This window comes from Pseudonaja textilis, chromosome 4 (assembly GCF_049901715.1).
Source record: "Pseudonaja textilis isolate UNSWEBS1 chromosome 4, rPseTex1.2, whole genome shotgun sequence".
Lineage (NCBI taxonomy): Eukaryota > Metazoa > Chordata > Lepidosauria > Squamata > Elapidae > Pseudonaja > Pseudonaja textilis.
Window position 1 is genome coordinate 3373933 of NC_141993.1, and position 18902 is coordinate 3392834.

Here is an 18902-nt window from a genome sequence, read left to right on the forward strand (position 1 = left end):
CGGGGACGAGAGGGTGTTGTTTTTTGTTCGTCTTGGAATGAATCCGTGTTATTTTTATCAATACATTTTGTATGATTTAAAAGTGCTGGTTCCTTCAGCCACTCAAAAGGCGTTTTTCTTTTATCCCCAAGACCTCAGGAATTTCCTGAGAGTGAAAGACATCTCAAAACTCTCCCTTGTCAACATTTTTAAAATGTGTCATCTAAAAATATATTTTTCCTTGCCGCACCCTTTTCCTTCAGCCCCAATTTTCACCTTCGTGTCATTGTGTCAGCTTATCTATTAGAAATGCCACTTTTCAAAGTAAATATTGTAAGGGCAGAAAGAAGCTTTTCTCTTTACAAATGGTAGCTTTAGCCACCTTATCAAACCTCTGGCAGGAATTTCTACATTTGCATTAAAAAAAAAAAAACGCTTTACTTCCTGGAGGAGATGTGCCAAATACAGTCACCCTGCAAAGCAAATAAATGCATCAGAGAGAAAGAAAATGGAATTTAAATTATGCACCTGATTAAAAGATACTGGGTGGACGAGGGAATCTATATCTCAGTCTCTTCCATTGGAAAATAGGTTCAGATACAAAATGCAGCCTTAAGTGTATTTAATAACTCTTTTACCTTTTGGGGTAATTTAGGGGTTTTAACTCGGTGGAGCCTATGATTTGTAGAGAGAAGCTGAAATCTTAAAATCTTAAAATGTGGCTGTTGGAAAAAAAAGTCCAGTTCCAGGTCCAGTTCCAAGCTGGCAGAACCAACCGCAGCATGTAGTTCTGGGACAGTTGACAAAACAGGGTTGGGACCGAGGTGGGCTTTGGGGCATTCTTTGGGGTTTAGTGCTGCTTTCGATGCTCCAAGTGGGGTGGCGGATTGTGCCCTGGAGGGAGCTCTGGTATCTTTTGCTATTTCAGTGGTGGTGAGTTAATGATCCTACTGTCATGTCCTGAAAAGTCGCATCCTGTCCTTCTTAATCCCATCCACTGGAGCCGAAGGCATTTTGTTTGTGACTAAATTGGCCCAGTCCTTCCTTCTTAATGGGCACAAAACCTCCCCTCTCTAAAGAATTCGGGCGTTTGCCGGAAGTTGTTGTTGGGGCTGCTCTCTCTGCCTTGGTTAAGATTTCTCCTTTTGGGGAAGTATTATATTCTGCCTCTTTTAATATCCCCCGAAATATTTCATTCTCTGGGGGGGGAGGGCTTTCTGCATTGCTCTTGTACTGGGAGCAAACCACCCCCCCCCCGTTTCTCAGCACTGATGGCGTTACCTAGTTGGGTCGTGAGAGGTCTGCAAGAAAACCACCGAGCTCAGAGAGTGCCAAGGGGCCCACAGTTTGACCCTGAGCCAAATCGGCCTCTTCTGTTGGGGCTGCCAATGGTGCAGGCGGCTGGGAGTTTAGCTGGGCAACACCTGGAGACATCTGCAGGGGTTTCCCCTCCCCTGACAGGAGGAGGAGGAGGAGAGGGGGGGCAGCTGCCCTCAGACTCTCGGCAGCTTCCTGGAGCGTCTCTGCTGCTCCTTCAGCCAAAGCACCACACAGTGGGGAGAGGCAGCCATATCCTGGCAGCCAGCAAAAGCCATTGCTTGTCTTCTCCAGAGTATTTACAATAGCAATTTTCACTACTTGAGTGGCTTCCTACGTCGGCAGGGACATTTCTTTTGGCTTGTGTCAACCTTCCTGGAGCTACTTGTACCCAACTCAATTGTGTACTTTGAAAACTGTGAGAGATCCTGACTGCAGGAAGCCAGGCAGAACCTGCTACCGGGGTCTCTGGACGATGGGCAGCCATTCTTAGAAAACACGTACCAATTTATTATCTTCAAATGCCCTTTATTTAAGACAGGGTGTGCATAAGGCCTGTAGACTTCAACTCCCAGAATTCCCCAGCCAGTCATGACTTTCTGAGAATTCTGGGAGTTGGAGCCCACAGGTCTTAAAGGAGCCAAGGTTGGACAAATACCACCACCCTCAATTTAAGATGAGACCCACAATGCCCACCTGACAGGGAGAGTGGGAAGGCCTCCTTACCAAGGCTTTGCAATATTTTATTTTAACAAAACACAGCGCAGGACAGACAGACCATCAAAATATACAAGAAGTGGCTCAAAAGGCATGTTCATGGACAGGTTCTCTCACTATAGATCAGCCGTCACACAGCACAGAGATATTATGCTCAGTCTTCATCACAGTTGGTTCACAAAAGCACAGGGCGCCTGGGTCCACACATCACCCTTGCGCATGGTTTACGGAACAAGGAGAGTGCGTGAGCTAACACCACACTGTGGCTGCCAATACTGTAGGGATCCTCGGCTTGGCTAGAATTTGATCCAGCCTGCACCCAGACGGTAGTCTCCCAGCATCAGCCATAGTGGTGGGTCAATGTACATTGACACGTCTGTATTATCTGGCTGCCGTCAGCATTGACAAGCTCGTCTCCTGTCACGAGTGAAAGAACGCCACAATATGGTCCACGATATATCACAGAGCCTGGATTCCCACAACAGGAGCTAAGCCAAAATGAAACATATTAGTACAGCACGATGGGCAAAGTCTTTACAAGCCACCCAGTGGAGGGCAGGTTGGTGCTGGACCAGAACTCCTTTAATCATCATTATGCAGCAAAGAATAAAATCCCGCAAAAGGGCACTGGTCTCATTAATACTGTATCCTGTTCTGGCAAAACAATAAACAAAAACCACTTTTCCTGTTTCAGTTAATTTCCTGATTATCTTTTTCCTTTGCTGGAGAGCTCTTGAGCTAAGGAATAAATTCATAGGTCACAAGTTGACTCTCAGAGGAGTTTCTGAAATAATTTGATACTCGCCTCCCCAAATTTGTTTAAATAACGTTATTTAAACATGTTATTCATTACCGTAGCAAAAGGATCCCAAGAGTAGAATTGACCAAGATTGAACTGAACCTCAGGTTAAAAGGAGAATTCTGGGAGTTGAAGTCCAGCAGTCTTAAAGTTGCCAAGCTTGGGCAATCCTGGTGTAGAGGTTTATAATTTCATTCTTCAAGAATCATGGAGTAGCTAAAAGACTTCCTTGATCAAGGCAGAATTTTGGCGAGCTGCATCAGACAGCACGAGAGTGGGAAAAGTCTTCACATAACAGGAAACAGTTCCAATAACGCAGACATCACGGTTGCAGATTACTTCGTTTTCCCCATTGTTGCGTTTATCTGCCAGTTTTCTGCCAAAATTGGAGGCAAATAATTAGTGAACTGTTGCTAACGGAAGAGAAATAACTCATGGCGTGCAATTGTCCCTCCCTATGAAAAGGACTAAAGGATTAAACTCTCTTTTAATGGCAGAAACAAAATTTCTGAGAACTCCATGATAGAAATCTGAATGTCCACTTCTACTGTTGATAGTAAGCAGGGAAATAACAGAGTTGGTAGGGACCTTGGAGGTCATCTAGTCCAACCCCTTCTGAAGCAGGAAACTACCATTTCAAGAGAACAAATATCCAATTCCTCCTTAAAAACCTCCAGTGTTGGAGCATCCACAACTTCTGGAGGCAAGTTGTTCCACTGATTAATTGTTCTCACTGTCAGGAAATTTCTCCTTAGTTCTAGGTTGCTTCTTTCCTTGGTTAGTTTCCACCCGTTGTTTCTTGTTCCACCTTCAGGGGCTTTGGAGAAGAGGTTGATCTTTCTTTCGGGCAGCCCCTTAGATAGTGGAGGACTGCTATCATGTCACCCTCACTGTTTATTTCCATTAAACTAGACAAATCCAATTCCTGCAACCGTTCTTCATTCACCAAGTAAATAGCTAGAACATTTATGCTCACTAAAACAGCTGGCTGATCCTTACTTCTTTCTGACTCTGCAAGGTGATCCAGTTCTTTATTGATAATTACTGGACTCCTGTATGAAAGCTTACAAGTCTGTTCCCAAGGTGAACAATAAATAAGCTTGGGAAATATTTTAGATGGGAGGGAGGAGGATTTGACTCAACTAGCCATTGCTGGGTCTAGGGGCGGACAGTGCTCATCTCTGTTTCAAGGCCATTGAGCCAGCACTGTCCAAGGACATTTCCGAGGTCACGTAGCCAGCAAGACATCACGGAATGCTCTTACCTTTCCACCAAAGGGGTACTATTTATCTACTGGCATTTCTCTGCTTTCAAACTGCTAGCTTGGCAGGAGCTGAGCTAGGAAGGGCAGTTCACCCTGTTGCGTGGAGCTCACTCGGGTCTCCAACTAGGGCTGCCAGCTTTCCAGCTGACAAGTCCAGCGCCCCAACCGTCTTCACCACACTGAGCCACTGCTTTGAGTTGGGACTAAATAAACACATAACTAAAATGAACTAGGAGTGTTCACTCCATTGGGTTCAATAGACACAGGAATGCTGCAATATTATTTTAGAAGAGTCCTTGGAAAGGTGATCGCTGTATAAACTGTAATTTGTCTGGGGTTAAAGCAAAACTGCCCTGACATAGGTACCTTTAAACCCCTTGATTTCAGCTCTGAGTTATACCTAAGGGTGCATTACACTACTAATTCACAGAGCTTTTGGGGTTAAGGCCATCAAATGTCAGTTATGATCAAAATAGCAAGACGGCGAGCGCCTATTTCTCAGTGATTGATGGGCTCTTTTCATTTTTAGGATCAAACAGTCTTCTCATTTTCGTTCAGTGGGTCATATGAGATAATCTACTGGCATGAAACCCAACCTCTTGGAGAAAGCTTGTCCCTTGTCTTTGATCCCTGAGGCCCAGAACTTCTGTGATGAACTGAATCGGACTCACCGCGGGGACAGAAGCTCTCTTGGGAGAGTTTTCAGCTGCTAAGCGACAACGCGTGCCATCTTTTCACCAGCTCCTTGGGTTTACTGATCATCTCGTTCCAGTGTTCGAGTTCCTTCCCCCGGGTGTACATGAAGGGCCCCACAATCACACAGCCCAGGGTGGAGGTCTCTAAACAAAGCCACAAAAACCGTGGGGATTAAACGAAGATCATGGTGGAAGCTTAACGCGAGTCGAGTCCCCAAGACTCCTGGGGAGTAGCATCACGGGCTGCTTACCGTCATCCCCTTGGAGAACAGACAAGCTCAGGCTGGTTGCATCCAGCTCTGGCTGATCCACCTTGAAGCTAAATGTCTCATTGTATGACGGATTGGAGGATCCCAGGATAGCTGTGGTCCTTTTGCTTTTGATGAGCTGGCTGTGGCTCATTAGGGACACTCTGACACACACACCTGGGACAACGGGACGAGGTTGGAAACATGGAGAAGAAAACAATACTCAAACACAACCTCCAGAATGGCACCTCGGAAGAAGGCCATACAAAACATGATTTTAATTTTATTTCATTTTATTTTATGCACCTGCAACAATACCCCAAATTTTCTGGCAACGTAAGCATGGATAATGGGAAATTTGATATTGTTGTAAAGTAGATATAGATGCATCTAAAGCAAACTTTGGTCAATATTCAATGTATGCTGCTCAAACATCCAATAGGAAAGTCTGGCAGTTCACTCTAAAGTTGGATTCTTTTGAGTTTATCATCTTTTGATGCCTTATCAGAGAGCCACAATGCATAGTTCCTTCCAATGCTAGTCCATAGGATTTAAATTCAGCCAGACATTGTGAGTTTGATTTATTCTTACCTCAGCTATATAGAGGGGTGGGAATACACAACTTCCATTCTTTTCCCCCCCTTAGCCTCCAAAAGCTATAGCAATATAATAATATGGTCCCTGGAGCCGGAATGGTTAATATTCGTTTTATTTTGGCAAGCTGGAAGTGGGGTACTTGCTAAATAAATGTGTCAAATCTTCTAGAGATCCTATTATTACTGCAAGGGAAAGCCAAGACCCAAACATTGTGGCATTGGAAAGCAGTGATGTGTTGACTCACAAAACACCAGCTATCCGACCTTGGAGAACCTTTCAGAAGGTCTTGGAAATGGTTCTAAGGGAGGAAAGTCACCGGTAGTTGAGATCTTTTGTTCACAACATGAGCATGTAGATATCAAGATAGGGGAAATTAGCACTATCAGTGTCGATTAAAATGAAGATGGTGGCCATAATAATGTGATAATGCCCTGACTGTCTTATCTGCATCATACCTGCAACACACATAAAAAGAGTTTTGATTGCACCCTTGTATTGGCCAACTTTGGTCACAATCTGTAGACCTTTCTTTATAATGCCTCAATGTTTTGCCTATTTGGGTGTCCTCGGAAAGAGAGAATTAAGGGTATGTAAAATGTGGAGGATTATTAGTGCCCTCATAAATCACCATTTGTCCACTTTTTTAATAGACTGGAGTATTGTAGTGTAAGTTTATACACCAATGATAAATAGCAAATGTCAAATACTGCAGCGTAAGATTGTGAGATGTCAAATATAGATAGAATAGTAAGCAAATATTGAAATCTCCTAAAAATATTTAGAGGACATTCAACATTGAGTCCCCAATGGGGATAAAATTGTTTGATTTTGAGAATAAACAGTTATTGAAGCAGAGGAATTTGGGGCTAAAGTTCTGTACATGGAGGAATTACGGTACTTTAGTTTAATGTAGGCTACTGCAAAATTCTGAATGGCCACTGGATGGAAGCAAAGAGAAAGAAGAAATATATCTCAATCCTGCCATCTGGTGGTCTGGAGTTTCGTAATCCAAATAGGGTAGCAATTTAGATCCAAACTGAGTCATATTCAAACATTTAATTTAAATTTAATTTAAAGTTTGCCCGCTTTCCTCTCGTGGTTGGAGAATGAAGATGTCAGTTTGGTCAATTTTCCAGTTGGTAATGAGAAGTTATCATCAACTGGCTTATCATTCAGAATTCCGTCATTGTTCCTACAAATTAGATTTTAGATGAAGAAAAGAAACGAAGCAAAATATTGTAGATATTCCCTCCCCCCATACTGACCAGTGCTGTTTCTCTCATTCTGGAGCTTTAAACCTCGCGCTCTCAGAACCACCACTGTGAGCCGGGCCAGGTAGTCATTGTAGCTAAGAGAGAACTGGAGGTCGCCATGTTCAGAAGGTGGCTTGGACGAGGAGGCAGAAGAAGACACAGGTCAGAAATCTATATAACATGTCTTCCACTACTTGAACTGTTATTCACTCCAGTTAGTGGGGTGCCTAAACTAGAAATGGCATAGCTAATGAGTCTGTAATTAATTCTCCTCCTTCATCCACCCCAGATGTTGGTGGATGGTCAGCATTGTGGGGAAGGAGGAGAACACTACTCAAATTGAAATGGGAAAGGTTCTCCTACATTGGCAACCTCCTATTCCTTTCCTCAACGAAGGTCTTCTGTTTGACTGAGAAGAGGAAGAAGGTAAATAAGATCAGTAAGATTTTCTTGGCTCGTCCAATCTGATGCTGATTATACAGTAGTCACATATAATGCTAAGCCAGGGTTTCTTGAGGAACACATCAAGGTTTAGTTTAAACGCAAGTCAGAAGTACCTGGTTTTAGGTTTCAAGACTTATTTTGATCCTTGCTTCCCTCATTTATATTCCCACATAATCTCCACTATTGCTAAAATATATACATGGCACAAATCCTCACCATTTTGAGACAGGACATACTTGATTCTTGTAGCTCTCAACATGGACTTAGCCTAGCTCAGAAAGCAAAAAATCTGCCTGCAAAAGGTCCCAACGGATCAAAAGAAAAACAGCCTCAACTAATTTTTGCCAGGACTGCCCCATTCTTGGTGACCCCACAGCCCCCCCAGACCATAAAATAACAGTTTCTCACACACAAATGAGCAATTTCACAGACTGCGTTAAGTTAAAACCAATCACAGAGGAAGCTAATTAATCTGAATTCTCGCCAACATAGAATGTATGTCAGGATCTGTCAAATTCATTGCTTGCAAAGTTGTCCTAAAAAAATAAACAAACCCAAAACAAACTATGTGGTTATTCATCTCATGATCTTAATATTTCATTCATTCCTTACCTCCAGGTTATCTGGTTCCAAGTCTCTCCAGGTGACAACCTTCCCGTCTTCAGCCAAAGCTTCGTTTTTCAGTGGGAAGATCACTTGGCCCAGGAGAACCTGCTTCTTCTGTTTATCCACATGGTAGACACAGAACTTCAGTGTCTTCTGAAATAAAACAGTGCTTGAAATCTAGAGAGGAAGAAGCGCAGAAGGAGAAGCAGTTGGGATGAATCTGACCATGACTCTGAACCAGGGCTGGGATTCTACCAGTTCACACCTATTCGCTAGAACCGGTTGCAGTTCAGAGAACCGGTTGTTAGAAGAAATTACTGGCCTAATCCTGTAAGGAAGGCAGGAAGGAAACATTCTGCTGTTGCTTACAGAAACTGCCTCTCCATTAACCCTTATTACATTCTTAGCAGGACTAGACTTCCTGTCTCAGGAACTTCTCTGGAGTTTTTAACCCCTCCTTTGCTGGTACTTTGCTTGTGCGGTGTGACCAAAGTTACAATGGCACTGAAAAAAGTGACTTATGACCGTTTTTCACACTTACGACTGTTGCAGCATCCCTACAGTCACGAGAGGCCAGGCGAGGAGATGCATGCCTCGATGTGAGTGATGTTGAGTTGGCCATGCCCAGCCAATAACATGACCACCAAGCTACGCCCACCAACTAAGCCATGCCCACAGAACCAATTGTTAAAAAATTTGAATCCCACCCCTGCTCTGAACACGAGGAAGACCAAGATAATCTGGAATATTCAGGGTAGAGCAGAACTTTCTTCATTTTAATTCTGGGGATACACAAAGCTCCATCCTTTCTCCATAGGAGATTTTTTCCAAGGGTCCACGAAGGATAAGAGAACATTGGATCCAATAATTCAATGGTTTGCCTTCAAATGAGAATGACCTGTCAAGCAGATCACTGTTGGGCACTCCTAACTCAACATCTGGGAGTGATAAGGAAGGTCTTGGGTATTGTTTGGGGGCTCATGTGACTGGCTGGCTGAAAACCTGAACCTGAGTCAAGGAACCACCAAGAAGAAAACAACAATTCTACCAACACTGACAGGGCAAGCAGCCACTTATAGATTCATAAAGCACAAACCCCAGTCCCTTCTAGCACTGATGACGTTACCCAGTTGGGTAATGAGACATTTGCAAGAAAACCACCATGCTCAGGCAGCACCAAGGGCCTCACAGAACTCCTCCTCCTCCTTGGAAACCTTCTAGCACTGATGATTTTGTGTAACGAAACAACTACAAGAAAGCAATACAGTTCAGAGAGCACCCAGGATCTCACATTTCCCCCTTCCTCCAACTCTTCCTCCCCAGAAACCCTACTCTCTTTTAGCACCGATGACGCTACCCAACTGGGTAATGAAATGTCCAGAAGGAAACAATCCAGTTCTGGGAGCACCAAGGACCCCATAGTTCTCCTCCTCCTCCTCTTCCTCCTCCATAAACTCCTTTCCCTTCCTCCCATGCACTGGTGACATTACCTAGCTGGGATATGCAATGCCTGCAAGAAAGCAACCAAGCTCAAAACCCCCACAATAGTCAGTGTTTCCAGGCCGTGAAACTTTCCGCAGCTGGGAGAAGGTGATCAAGCTCATCTCCAGCAATGCTTACCTGGAACACAAAATCCTCATCAAACTGAGGATTGAGATTTTTGCGTTTTGTTTTAGATTGCAAGTAACGTCTCTCGTCAGGGAGCAGGTAGATCTTCACCAAGGGGTTGCAGGAACTAGAAGGAGGCCGCAGCTTTCGGGCTTTAATCAAGGATACCAGGAGCCTTTCTGACTCTTTTTCATATTCCACGGAGAACCAAAGCCGACCAATGTTTCCTTCTGGGAAATCCGTCTCACTCTTGTCTTCTGGAAACCGGTAGAGTTCTGGATTGATGGTCCCTACCAAGTATGCTCCAGCTTGAGGACAGAAAGGAAACAGCCAATATCACTGAGTTCAAAACATGAACATGAAAACGTGTTTAAAACCTGGTTCTTTCTACTGTAATGTAGGTACTGTGGGTCATCCATGCATTTCAATCAATTGTGATAGAATAATTTTGTATCTGAGACTGATCGAGCTTTCAAGACAGAAGCTGAATGTTACTTCATATCCCCTCTTAAATGTAATGTGGTTCAGTGGAATTAGCTTATAAATCTGTAGGAGATAATCAATGAATCCCAAAATAAAAAAATTATTTTCTCCAGTTAAATGTTATAGTCATTCAACTCCAGTGGACCCTTAATTCATTAATTAAAAACAGCTACATCTCATACACACAAATGATTCTGTGTTATCGCATAGAATTCCAACCATTTAAATGTTTTATTTAACCCTTTTTCTTTATTTATGCATTTTGGGATGACCAGATCACTTAAAATTGCACAGCAGTACCTGGAAGGTCATAACAAACCTTGGGATTAAGTTGACAACTTTCAAACAACCTGTGTGTCTTCACAAACTGACCTATGCTATGCTATATTGAATCTAGTGTTTTTTTTAGTATTGTATGACATTTATGTATGGTCAATGACCACAATACATATGGAACTAAAAACAACACTAGTGTATTTTGAAATAAGAAATAAGAAAGAATTATCTTGGTCAAAAGACAGGACGATTTGTTGCATTTTTGGAAAAAGTTCATCTGAGGAAATCTGGTTACCTTTTTGCACAAATATTTCCACTAGCAGTATTAATTGCTGTGTTATAAATTTCACAGTAGACCTCAAGAGCAATGTACTAAAATCTAAATGAAAGACCCAGTGATGGTTTTTCAAAAGACTTTCTTTGTTTTTCCTTGAAGACGTTTCACTTCTCATCCAAGAAGATTCTTCAGTTGAGCTGAAGAAGCTTCTTGGATGAGAAGTGAAACGCCTTCAAGGAAAAAACAAGAGAGTCCAGCTGCCCCTTGAAAAACCACCTTTGGGACAACATCCATGACCTGGATGGCTGAGAATCTCCACAGACATCCAAATGAAAGAATTTAGGAGAACAAATGAGACAGTTGTAATCTCTCCTTCAGTCCCTTGATTAAGACATCACCTTAAACTTGGCACTTTGGTGGTTTCATCAGGACCTCGGCACCCACTGAGGTTAGCAGGACCATGTTCCAAATTCCTAATCTTCTACACACCATGAGTGTTTCTGCTCCAGTGAAGCATAGGGAGGAGGGCTGCAAAGACAGCAATGCCCCGGGGTCCCCAAGGAACTTGTGCCGTCTCCTCATGTGATTCAAACCAACAGGCGGACAATGAAAATCATTCCCTCCAGATGATCAAGCGCCTCGTGTGGTTGTGTGGTGTTGCTGGGGGAAAGGGTATTGGTTTTTTTATTCTTTTATGCTGGGTTTGTATGGTTTGTAAGCCTCCCAAAACCAGGGAGGAGTGGCGGCCATATAAACCTTCTAAATAAATAAATAAATAAAATTAGGCAAAGTTTCTGGGCATTCGTTGAAAGGTCTCGTCCATCCTAATCAACTATTATAATCTTAACTTTTCTCTAAAGACAAACTTCTGTGGGATCAACATAGGTCTGAAGCCATTCCAGGTCTGGGACAAACGCTCACGTAGGATTTTTGAGGGACACTGGAAATACAGGAAGTGATCCTGAACCAGATTACACCATCAAAACAAGTTCTGACCCTTAACGACTTTATCCATTCTCCTCCTCTGTTTCTGGCAGATACGTCTGTTTGTGCAGACTCGTAGGAAACTATTGTATTTAAACAGGAAAGGGTTTTTTTTAAAAAACAGCAACGCAATAGCAATGTCCATTGAACTTAATACAGAATTGGGATTTGGGGGCAAACCCCAATTCCTGGCATATTACTCACCGAAACAAGTGCCAACCCACCTAAAGAATGGAAAGAGGATCGGGGTCCCAAGTCTGAGGTAACATAAAGCTCACTCTCCTCTTGAATTTGTTCTCCATTTAGCATATTGGTCCACCCTTGTCGGTGAAATTTGGGTGGGACAATGAAAGGAACACTTTTTGCTCTGTCCAAAGGCAAACACAGTGTTGAGTTATATTAAGGAAACAAAACGCATATCAGGAATCTAACTGCTCTGAAAACAACCCAGGCAAGGTTGAAATATCTGGAACCCTTCCAACTGAAATGGAAGAAATTGGAGCTGAAATCCGCCCCACAAAAAAATCAAAAGAATTTAAAAGGGTGTTTGGCATTAATCAGATCGTGCTTGTTGCTTTCAGGCCTTTTTCTAGAATTACATGTTCCTTTTCTTCTCGGAGTCATACTTACTGACAATCAGTGGCCAGCAAAGTAGCTGCAACAGTTAAAACGAAACATCCATAATAGCAGGATGAACAGAATCAGAGCAATAAAACCACCATCTGACAAACAAGACCAAAATAATTCGCCTAAAACTAAGATAGAATGGTTAAAAGGACTTCCTTGGGGCAACGTTTCAAGATTGGGTCACCTTGAGTCTTTTAAAGTCAACAGCTGCTGATTAAAACCCCTGGCAATTGAGTGGATAAAACAGGGCTCCAACCTCAGACCTGTGAATAAATTTACCTCCCTTCCAATGGAAATGCAAAGGAGGAGGAGGAGGAGGAGGAGGAGGAAGAAGAAGAAGGAGGAGATTTTTTTTAAATCAATAAGGGGGAGAAAGAGTAACAGGCAGAAAGCCAAGCTTTCTATATTTGGGGGGCTTATTTTAATTTGAAAAAAAAATCCAGAACATTTAAATTTTTCTATGGAATGATGGCTTTGAATTGAAACCCAACCTTAAGCACACGATCCGCCCAGAGAATCCACAAATCATGGCTAAATGACTTTGCATATCATCTCAAGACAAGCAGATTCTGAAACTTAACACACTGCTTTCGTTTCTCTTCAACCACCACAGGGAAATTTATCTAAAGATAACATTGTAAGAATAGACAGTATGCTCTGAAAATCTGCATTTTGCCTGCTTAGATGCCTTCATTACAAAGCACGGCTGACAAAGATGCTTCCACAATCCTATTAATCGTGGATCAATGCAAAGGTTTGAAGAAAATGGATGGAAACTTGATAGGAAGAGGTTGTGTAAATTCTGGGCTGATACAAACTCTAGACTGGATTTTTCTCCCAGTTTACCCAATTCTCCTTCTACTCTCTACCCTTTGTTATTTTTCCTGGAACATCTCCTGTCTCCAATTAGCTGGTAATTAGAAGGAACAGTTTCCCCCAGCTCTCAAAGGAAAAAAAAAATCTATTGAAACAGCCTCGCTATTAATGTGAAGGGCTTTTAAGTTGTTCATGGTTGTTTTATATTGTTATTATGCAGACAGGGACTGTTCAAAGAGCTGGAAAAGGGCAAAACGTCTGCTGTTCATTTCATTTATCGAACAATTGTTTGATTTTTTGAATCCTCGGGTCTTAAATATCTGCATCCTATTTATTTTTTATTATTATCTTATCTATTGGGCTACTTGGTAGAGAGGAATGGGAGATGAGGGCCTCCTTGCCTCCCGCCCAGTGGTCAGAGAGGCCTTGGAGTCCCAGGGCTGATTGTCCTTCCCCAAAGCCTGACCCACGGATGCCGTCCGCTTGAGATTTGACTGGATCCCCCATCCCTGGCGGAGGAAGGAGATTCCCAAAGCGTAGGATGGTGCAGAGAGCGCTTCTATGCCTCCGTCCCGGAAGGGAAGGCGATGGCCGGCAGAAAAAGAGGCCTTTGTACCTGGCATTTTGAGGAGGGACCGAAGTCGATTGAGCAACTTTTGGCTCCTGCAAACCTGGGGTGACGGGTCCAGTCAGTTCTTCGTAAGAGGCCTTGAGATATCTGCTCTTCCAGAAGAGGTAGGCGGCGATCCCCAGGAGGACCAGGAGCAGAAGTCCAGCTACCACTCCACCAGCCACAGCAACTGCCTGTTCTGGGGTACACAAACGCACGCATTAAACACACAAAGGCATCCACTTTCCGAAGAGAGAAAAAAACCATCTTGCCCAACATTCTGGAGAATGTTTGTTTTCTGCTTCACACTCCAGCTTCATCCCCGCCACTTTCCTTCCGTTGTGCCACACTTCTCTTTGGCCTTTCAGGCCAACCTGGGCTCTTATCCAGGGGCTATTTGATCTCTCCACTCACTGCCTTCCACTTAATTGGAATGGCAAATAAAGAGAACTGTGTCTCAAATAATGTTCAAGTACCAAGGCAAGTTATAGTAATGCTTGCCAGCTGCCTTGGGCACTAAAAGGTAGGTGTACCATGAGGATCCTTTCTCCCTGCTTCCTCCTCTTTTACGGAAGGCCCAGACCCATCCCTTCTGTAAATGAAAGAGGTCAAGTTCTTCAAAAGGGTTGTCTCTGCCTCTGAAGTTGCCGTACATGCTGGAAAATAGGGATCAGCCCACTCCAAGCAGGAAGGGAAAGGAGTCCATGGCTTCTAGGCCTCCCCCCAGGGCTGGGTTACAAAGCCATCGAGTCACCATGATTGCGCTGGAAGGTGCCGATAGAAGAGACTCCATTTGTAGCTGAGGGTTCAGCTGTGGAATCCTTGGGTGTTCTCTGAGCTTGGCTGATTTGTGGCAGGCGTTTCATGACCCAACTAGGTAACGTCTAGTAAACAGAGAGCAAACCCCCTCCCTCCTAGCAGTTGCTGAAGTAAGCTAGTTGGGTCAAGAAACGTTTGCAAGAAAACAGCCAAGCTCAAAGAACACCAAGGACCCCACAGCCTTGAAAGTTTTCATGATGAGGTACTTTTGCCCCAAAGGAGCTGGTCGGAGCAACAGTAGAAGACCTTGTAGAAAGTTAGCACCACCGCTTCTCCTAGAAAAATGAAACATTCTAGGAAATATTAAAAAGGCAGAATATTATACTCCCCGGATGAGAAAAGGAGAAACATACTCTTGGAAAGCAGCCCCCATCTTTGTCAATAGCCCCGGAAAGACAAAAGACATCTTATTTACAACACAAAAGACCTTCAGCTCCAGTGTGATGGGATTAGCCAGATCCAAACAAGGACCAAGCCATTCAACCATAATAGGAATTGCCCAAAGCATTACATCACCCAGCAAGATTCCACCAAGCTTGGGACTCAAGACAACCTACAAACTTACCCCTGCATGGCCCCATGGGAGTCTGACAACCAAACAGAAGACATTTCATGCCACAGGAACAGGAAGCAAGTTCAAAGGCCAACAAAGCTTATAAATCTCTCTCCCTCTCTCACCCATGTGCTCTTTTTGCCCAGGACCTCGAATGAACGTGGTGCGACTGGAACAATCTGAACGTGAACACACTTAAACCCATAGAAATGGTGGTAGATTTTTAGGAGAAGCCCTCCCATACTATCACCTCTTACAATACTAGACAACATCGTATCAACAGCGGAGACCTTCCAGTTTCTAGGTTCTGTCATATCACAACACCTAAAATGGACACCTACTTCAAAAAGGTCACCAAAAAAGCACAACAAAGGATGTTCTCTCTGCGCCAACTCAAGAAGCTCGACCTGCCCAAGGAGCTGCTGATCCAGCCCTACAGAGGAATGATGGAGTCTGTCATCGGCACCTCTATAGCTGCCTGGTTTGGTTCTGCAACCCAACAGGACAGGCACAGACTTCAGAGGGTAATTAGGACTGCTGAGAACTAGAATGAAACTGTCCTCACTCATTCAAGCTTTTCCTCCCTCTGTTCAGCACCTCCAACCACAAGCACTCCCCACGGCGGAGACATTAGCAAGCCATCAGCTTAAACCATGCATCACTTTGCAGCTATTAGCAGCCAGTATTTTGCCCCTTGGAAAAAACACCGTTGATTTATGGTGCTAAGCTTGGTAGTCCACCAATGGGGCTCATCCCTTCTTTTGTTATCTCCCACCCTGTCAGTGAAGTTCATTTCGTTCTCAAATATCCGCTCTTTAACGGACATCGGATTTATCCACCTTAGAAATTGGAGCCTGTTTCAGAGAAACGGTGGCAGACCAGCAGGTCCCTGCCTGTGATTCTAGATGGTCAGCGCGAGGCTCACGGGACCTGAGGTGGAGGCGAGATGTTCGTGGTTTCCATCTTCCAGTCAGGAAGCGAGACTGGCCATTTTCCTCTGAATGTTCAGCATTAAGACTTTAAAATTAACTTCCAGCCATCAACCTGGATGCATGGAGGTTACGGTACCTGCTGATTTATATCTAAAAGTTGATGCCACAATTTTGTGAGCACGCAGCAACGGGTCCTGCACTGCTAATCAGAAAACAGCAAAACAACGAGAAGCTGAACAGGGCCAGAATATTCTCGTTTTTTGCATTCCTGGCACAACTGCTTGGGTAGACTTTAAAGACAAGCCACAGAACGACAGGAACGCCAATGTCGTTTTCTCCCTCCGACAGTGGAGAAGTAAAATTGAGATATAAAATAAATAAAGGCAGATTGGACTGCAGTTTTAAGTATACAGCGACGAGACTGGCTTGGAAAGAGAAAGGATGTTCTTCAGAAGAGCAGAACATCTCCTTAGTTTTTGCATCCGTGAGACCATCAAGATGGCAGAGGAAAGGTTTAAAGATTAACAGGGAGTTGGAAGGGACCTTGTAGGTCATCTAGTCCAACCCCCCCTGCCAAAGCAGGAGGCCCCGCCTACATCATTTCTGACAGGTGGCAGTCCAGTCTCTTCCTGACTGGTTGGCAACCCTGTCAGTGGGACGTCAGGGTTGCTCTCTCTCTCTCTCTCTGAAGTGATCACCGTGCTTGAGACTGGAAGAAGAGGGGGAAGAACTTCTGCAGCTGGAAAGGGAGACAGACAGTCCTTGACTTACGACCACAACTGAGCCCCGAATTTCTGTTTCTAATTGAGACATTTGTTGTGACTGTTGCCCCATTTTACGATCTTCCTTTGCCACCTCTGTGAAGTCAGTCACTGCAGTTGCTAAGTTAGGAACACGGTATGTCGGTGAGTCTGGCTTTGCTCCTCATGTGGCCCCGGGGGACACGACAAACGTTGTAAGTCGAGGATCACCTGTACTCGTTTTCCTAACTTTACAAGGACTTGGTGAGTAGAGTTGCTAGGCGCGATTAGGCCTCCACCTCCTTTCAGAAACACAGTCAAAGGAAGGAGCGACCTTCCCTCCCTCTTTTTGACCACGTCCCTCAAGCCCCCTCAAAGCGGGCCTGGTGTTCTGTTTTCTCGGGGCTTTCTTTTCCCCTCTTCTTTTTCGTGAGAGAGCAGGGCGTCCCCCAGGTTTAGGAGCCCTGTCAAAAGCTCCTTCAACCTGCAAAGAATCGAACAGCGGTTCAGACATGAGAATGAGAAGGAGTCGGATAAGGGAAAAGATACCCTGACAAAACCAGGGTGAAACACGGAGGCGAAAGAGCCAGAGAGCACCGGGAAAGGAATTTGCTGCCCAGACGGCTGTCGTCTTTACATCCAAGAACAATACGCGTAAAACAAGAGAAAATTACAGCCCTGAGTTCAAAATACAGCTCTGCACCTCCAAGACCTGACAGAGGATGCTCTGGTCTAGGGCGGAGATATTTCTGCAGATTGCGTAAACAGACAGAAGAGAGAAACCAGTGGCATCCACTCAGATTCTCAATTCTGCATATCGACAATTGGTTAACTTGAAGCTTACTCCGTCCCTTGTCGGCTTGGTCCAGCTGGACAGAAATATCGGCTAAGCCAAGCAGAATAACACAGGCTCCCCTTTTTGAAACCACCCATAGCTAAATCAGAGACGTGTTCAAGAGACGAGGTGACAGATGTCACGAAGTGAGCATCCCAAATGAGGTGGGGTTTGCCCTTCTCTTCCGACTCTTCTGTCCCGTCTCCAAAGGAGGAACTCCTGCTCTGAGCAGCGGTTCCGCAGGGATGTTCCTTACCGGACATGACACCTGGATGGACGAAACGGTGAGGTTCCCGGGATCTTTGATTGCACCGCAGCTCAGGGCTTCGGTCTCACCTTGGATCCAAATCTCCAACACACCCTTGTTCTGCTCTCCTGTAGCACTGAGGCACCTGAGGAGGAAGGCAGAGCTCTGTTCCCCACACACCCTCCTCCTCCAGACCTGATACAGCTGGGATCAGAAAGCGGCAAGGACTCCGCTCTCTCTGCCTTTGGCTGTTCAGCAGCCAGCTCCGCCTCCTGGTCGAACGTCTCAGGGCTGCAGAGAAGCTGCCAAGTCCAGGGAGGAGGTAGCCGGTGGGCCCAGCAGGGCAGGAGCCGCCTCTTCCTCCCTGGAAAGAGAAGGGCAAGATCTCCCAAGGAAAAAAGTGGCTGGTGGACACAAGTAGTTTTGAAAGCCCCTGAGTAAAGTTAGGCCCATGAAACTGAAAAGGGCATTGTGGGAAAATGACATTAGAAAGTCCTGGTAGATTTTGCAATGCTGGGGCTGATTTTTTTTTTTTAAAAAAAATAATTTCTTCATATCATCATATTCTCCTTTTTTTCCCCCTTCTATCCTTCTCCTCTTCCTACACTTCCCCTTCCCTTCCTGCTCCTCACCTGGCGCACGGAGGAAAGATCATTTTTCAAAATGCCCTTTCGGACCTGTCTTTCCATAAACCTCCTTAAGCTTTACCTACTGTGGATCAGCAAGTAGCGATTTCAGGCCAAATTCTGGCCTTTGAGGAAGTTTCGTTGGAAAGGCTCCATAAACGGATGACTTTAGAGGCAAAGCAAGTGTGCGACATGTATATGCGCTACAGTTTAACCTGCCAATAGTGGAGTCCTCTGCTTCTAAGTTGGGGGGGGCAGGGGGAGGGATACCAGGAATAGCCAAGACAACCAACAAATAGATCATTGAGACAATCAAACAGAGGAGTGAAAACTCAAGTCACAAATAACCAGGGTCAAATAATCATCCTTTGGACATAATATTTGAAGATACAGACGTCTACTGTGGGAAGTCCCCCCTCCTAGAGAATGAAACATTTTGAGGTATATTAAGGGGCAGAATATTGTATTTCCTCAAAGGAAAAATGGAGAAACGTGCTCTTAAAGGCAGAAAGCAGCCCCAGCTTTCTACATAGTAAAACAGCCCCCAGTG

At 44.4% G+C, this 18902-nt stretch overlaps 1 protein-coding gene across 2 annotated transcripts; it reads right to left on the reverse strand.

Moving 5' to 3' along the window:
• Positions 1–2018: 2018 nt before the first annotated feature.
• On the reverse strand, positions 2019–18021 carry LOC113445395 (synaptotagmin-15-like). Of its 2 annotated transcripts, none has more exons than XM_087932134.1 (9): positions 17736–18021; positions 13607–13799; positions 11772–11914; positions 9540–9835; positions 7926–8096; positions 6882–7002; positions 5023–5196; positions 4748–4915; positions 2019–2501 (listed from the first exon to the last, which is right to left on the reverse strand). In XM_087932134.1, the coding sequence occupies exons 1-8, from the start codon at positions 17740–17742 to the stop codon at positions 4779–4781; spliced, it is 1242 nt and encodes a 413-aa protein (XP_087788260.1). In that variant the 5' UTR covers positions 17743–18021; the 3' UTR covers positions 2019–2501; positions 4748–4778. The 2 variants fall into 2 exon arrangements, with proteins under 2 accessions (XP_087788260.1, XP_026570317.2); XM_026714532.2 differs by lacking the exon at positions 2019–2501 and adding an exon at positions 2822–3188.
• Positions 18022–18902: the final 881 nt, after the last annotated feature.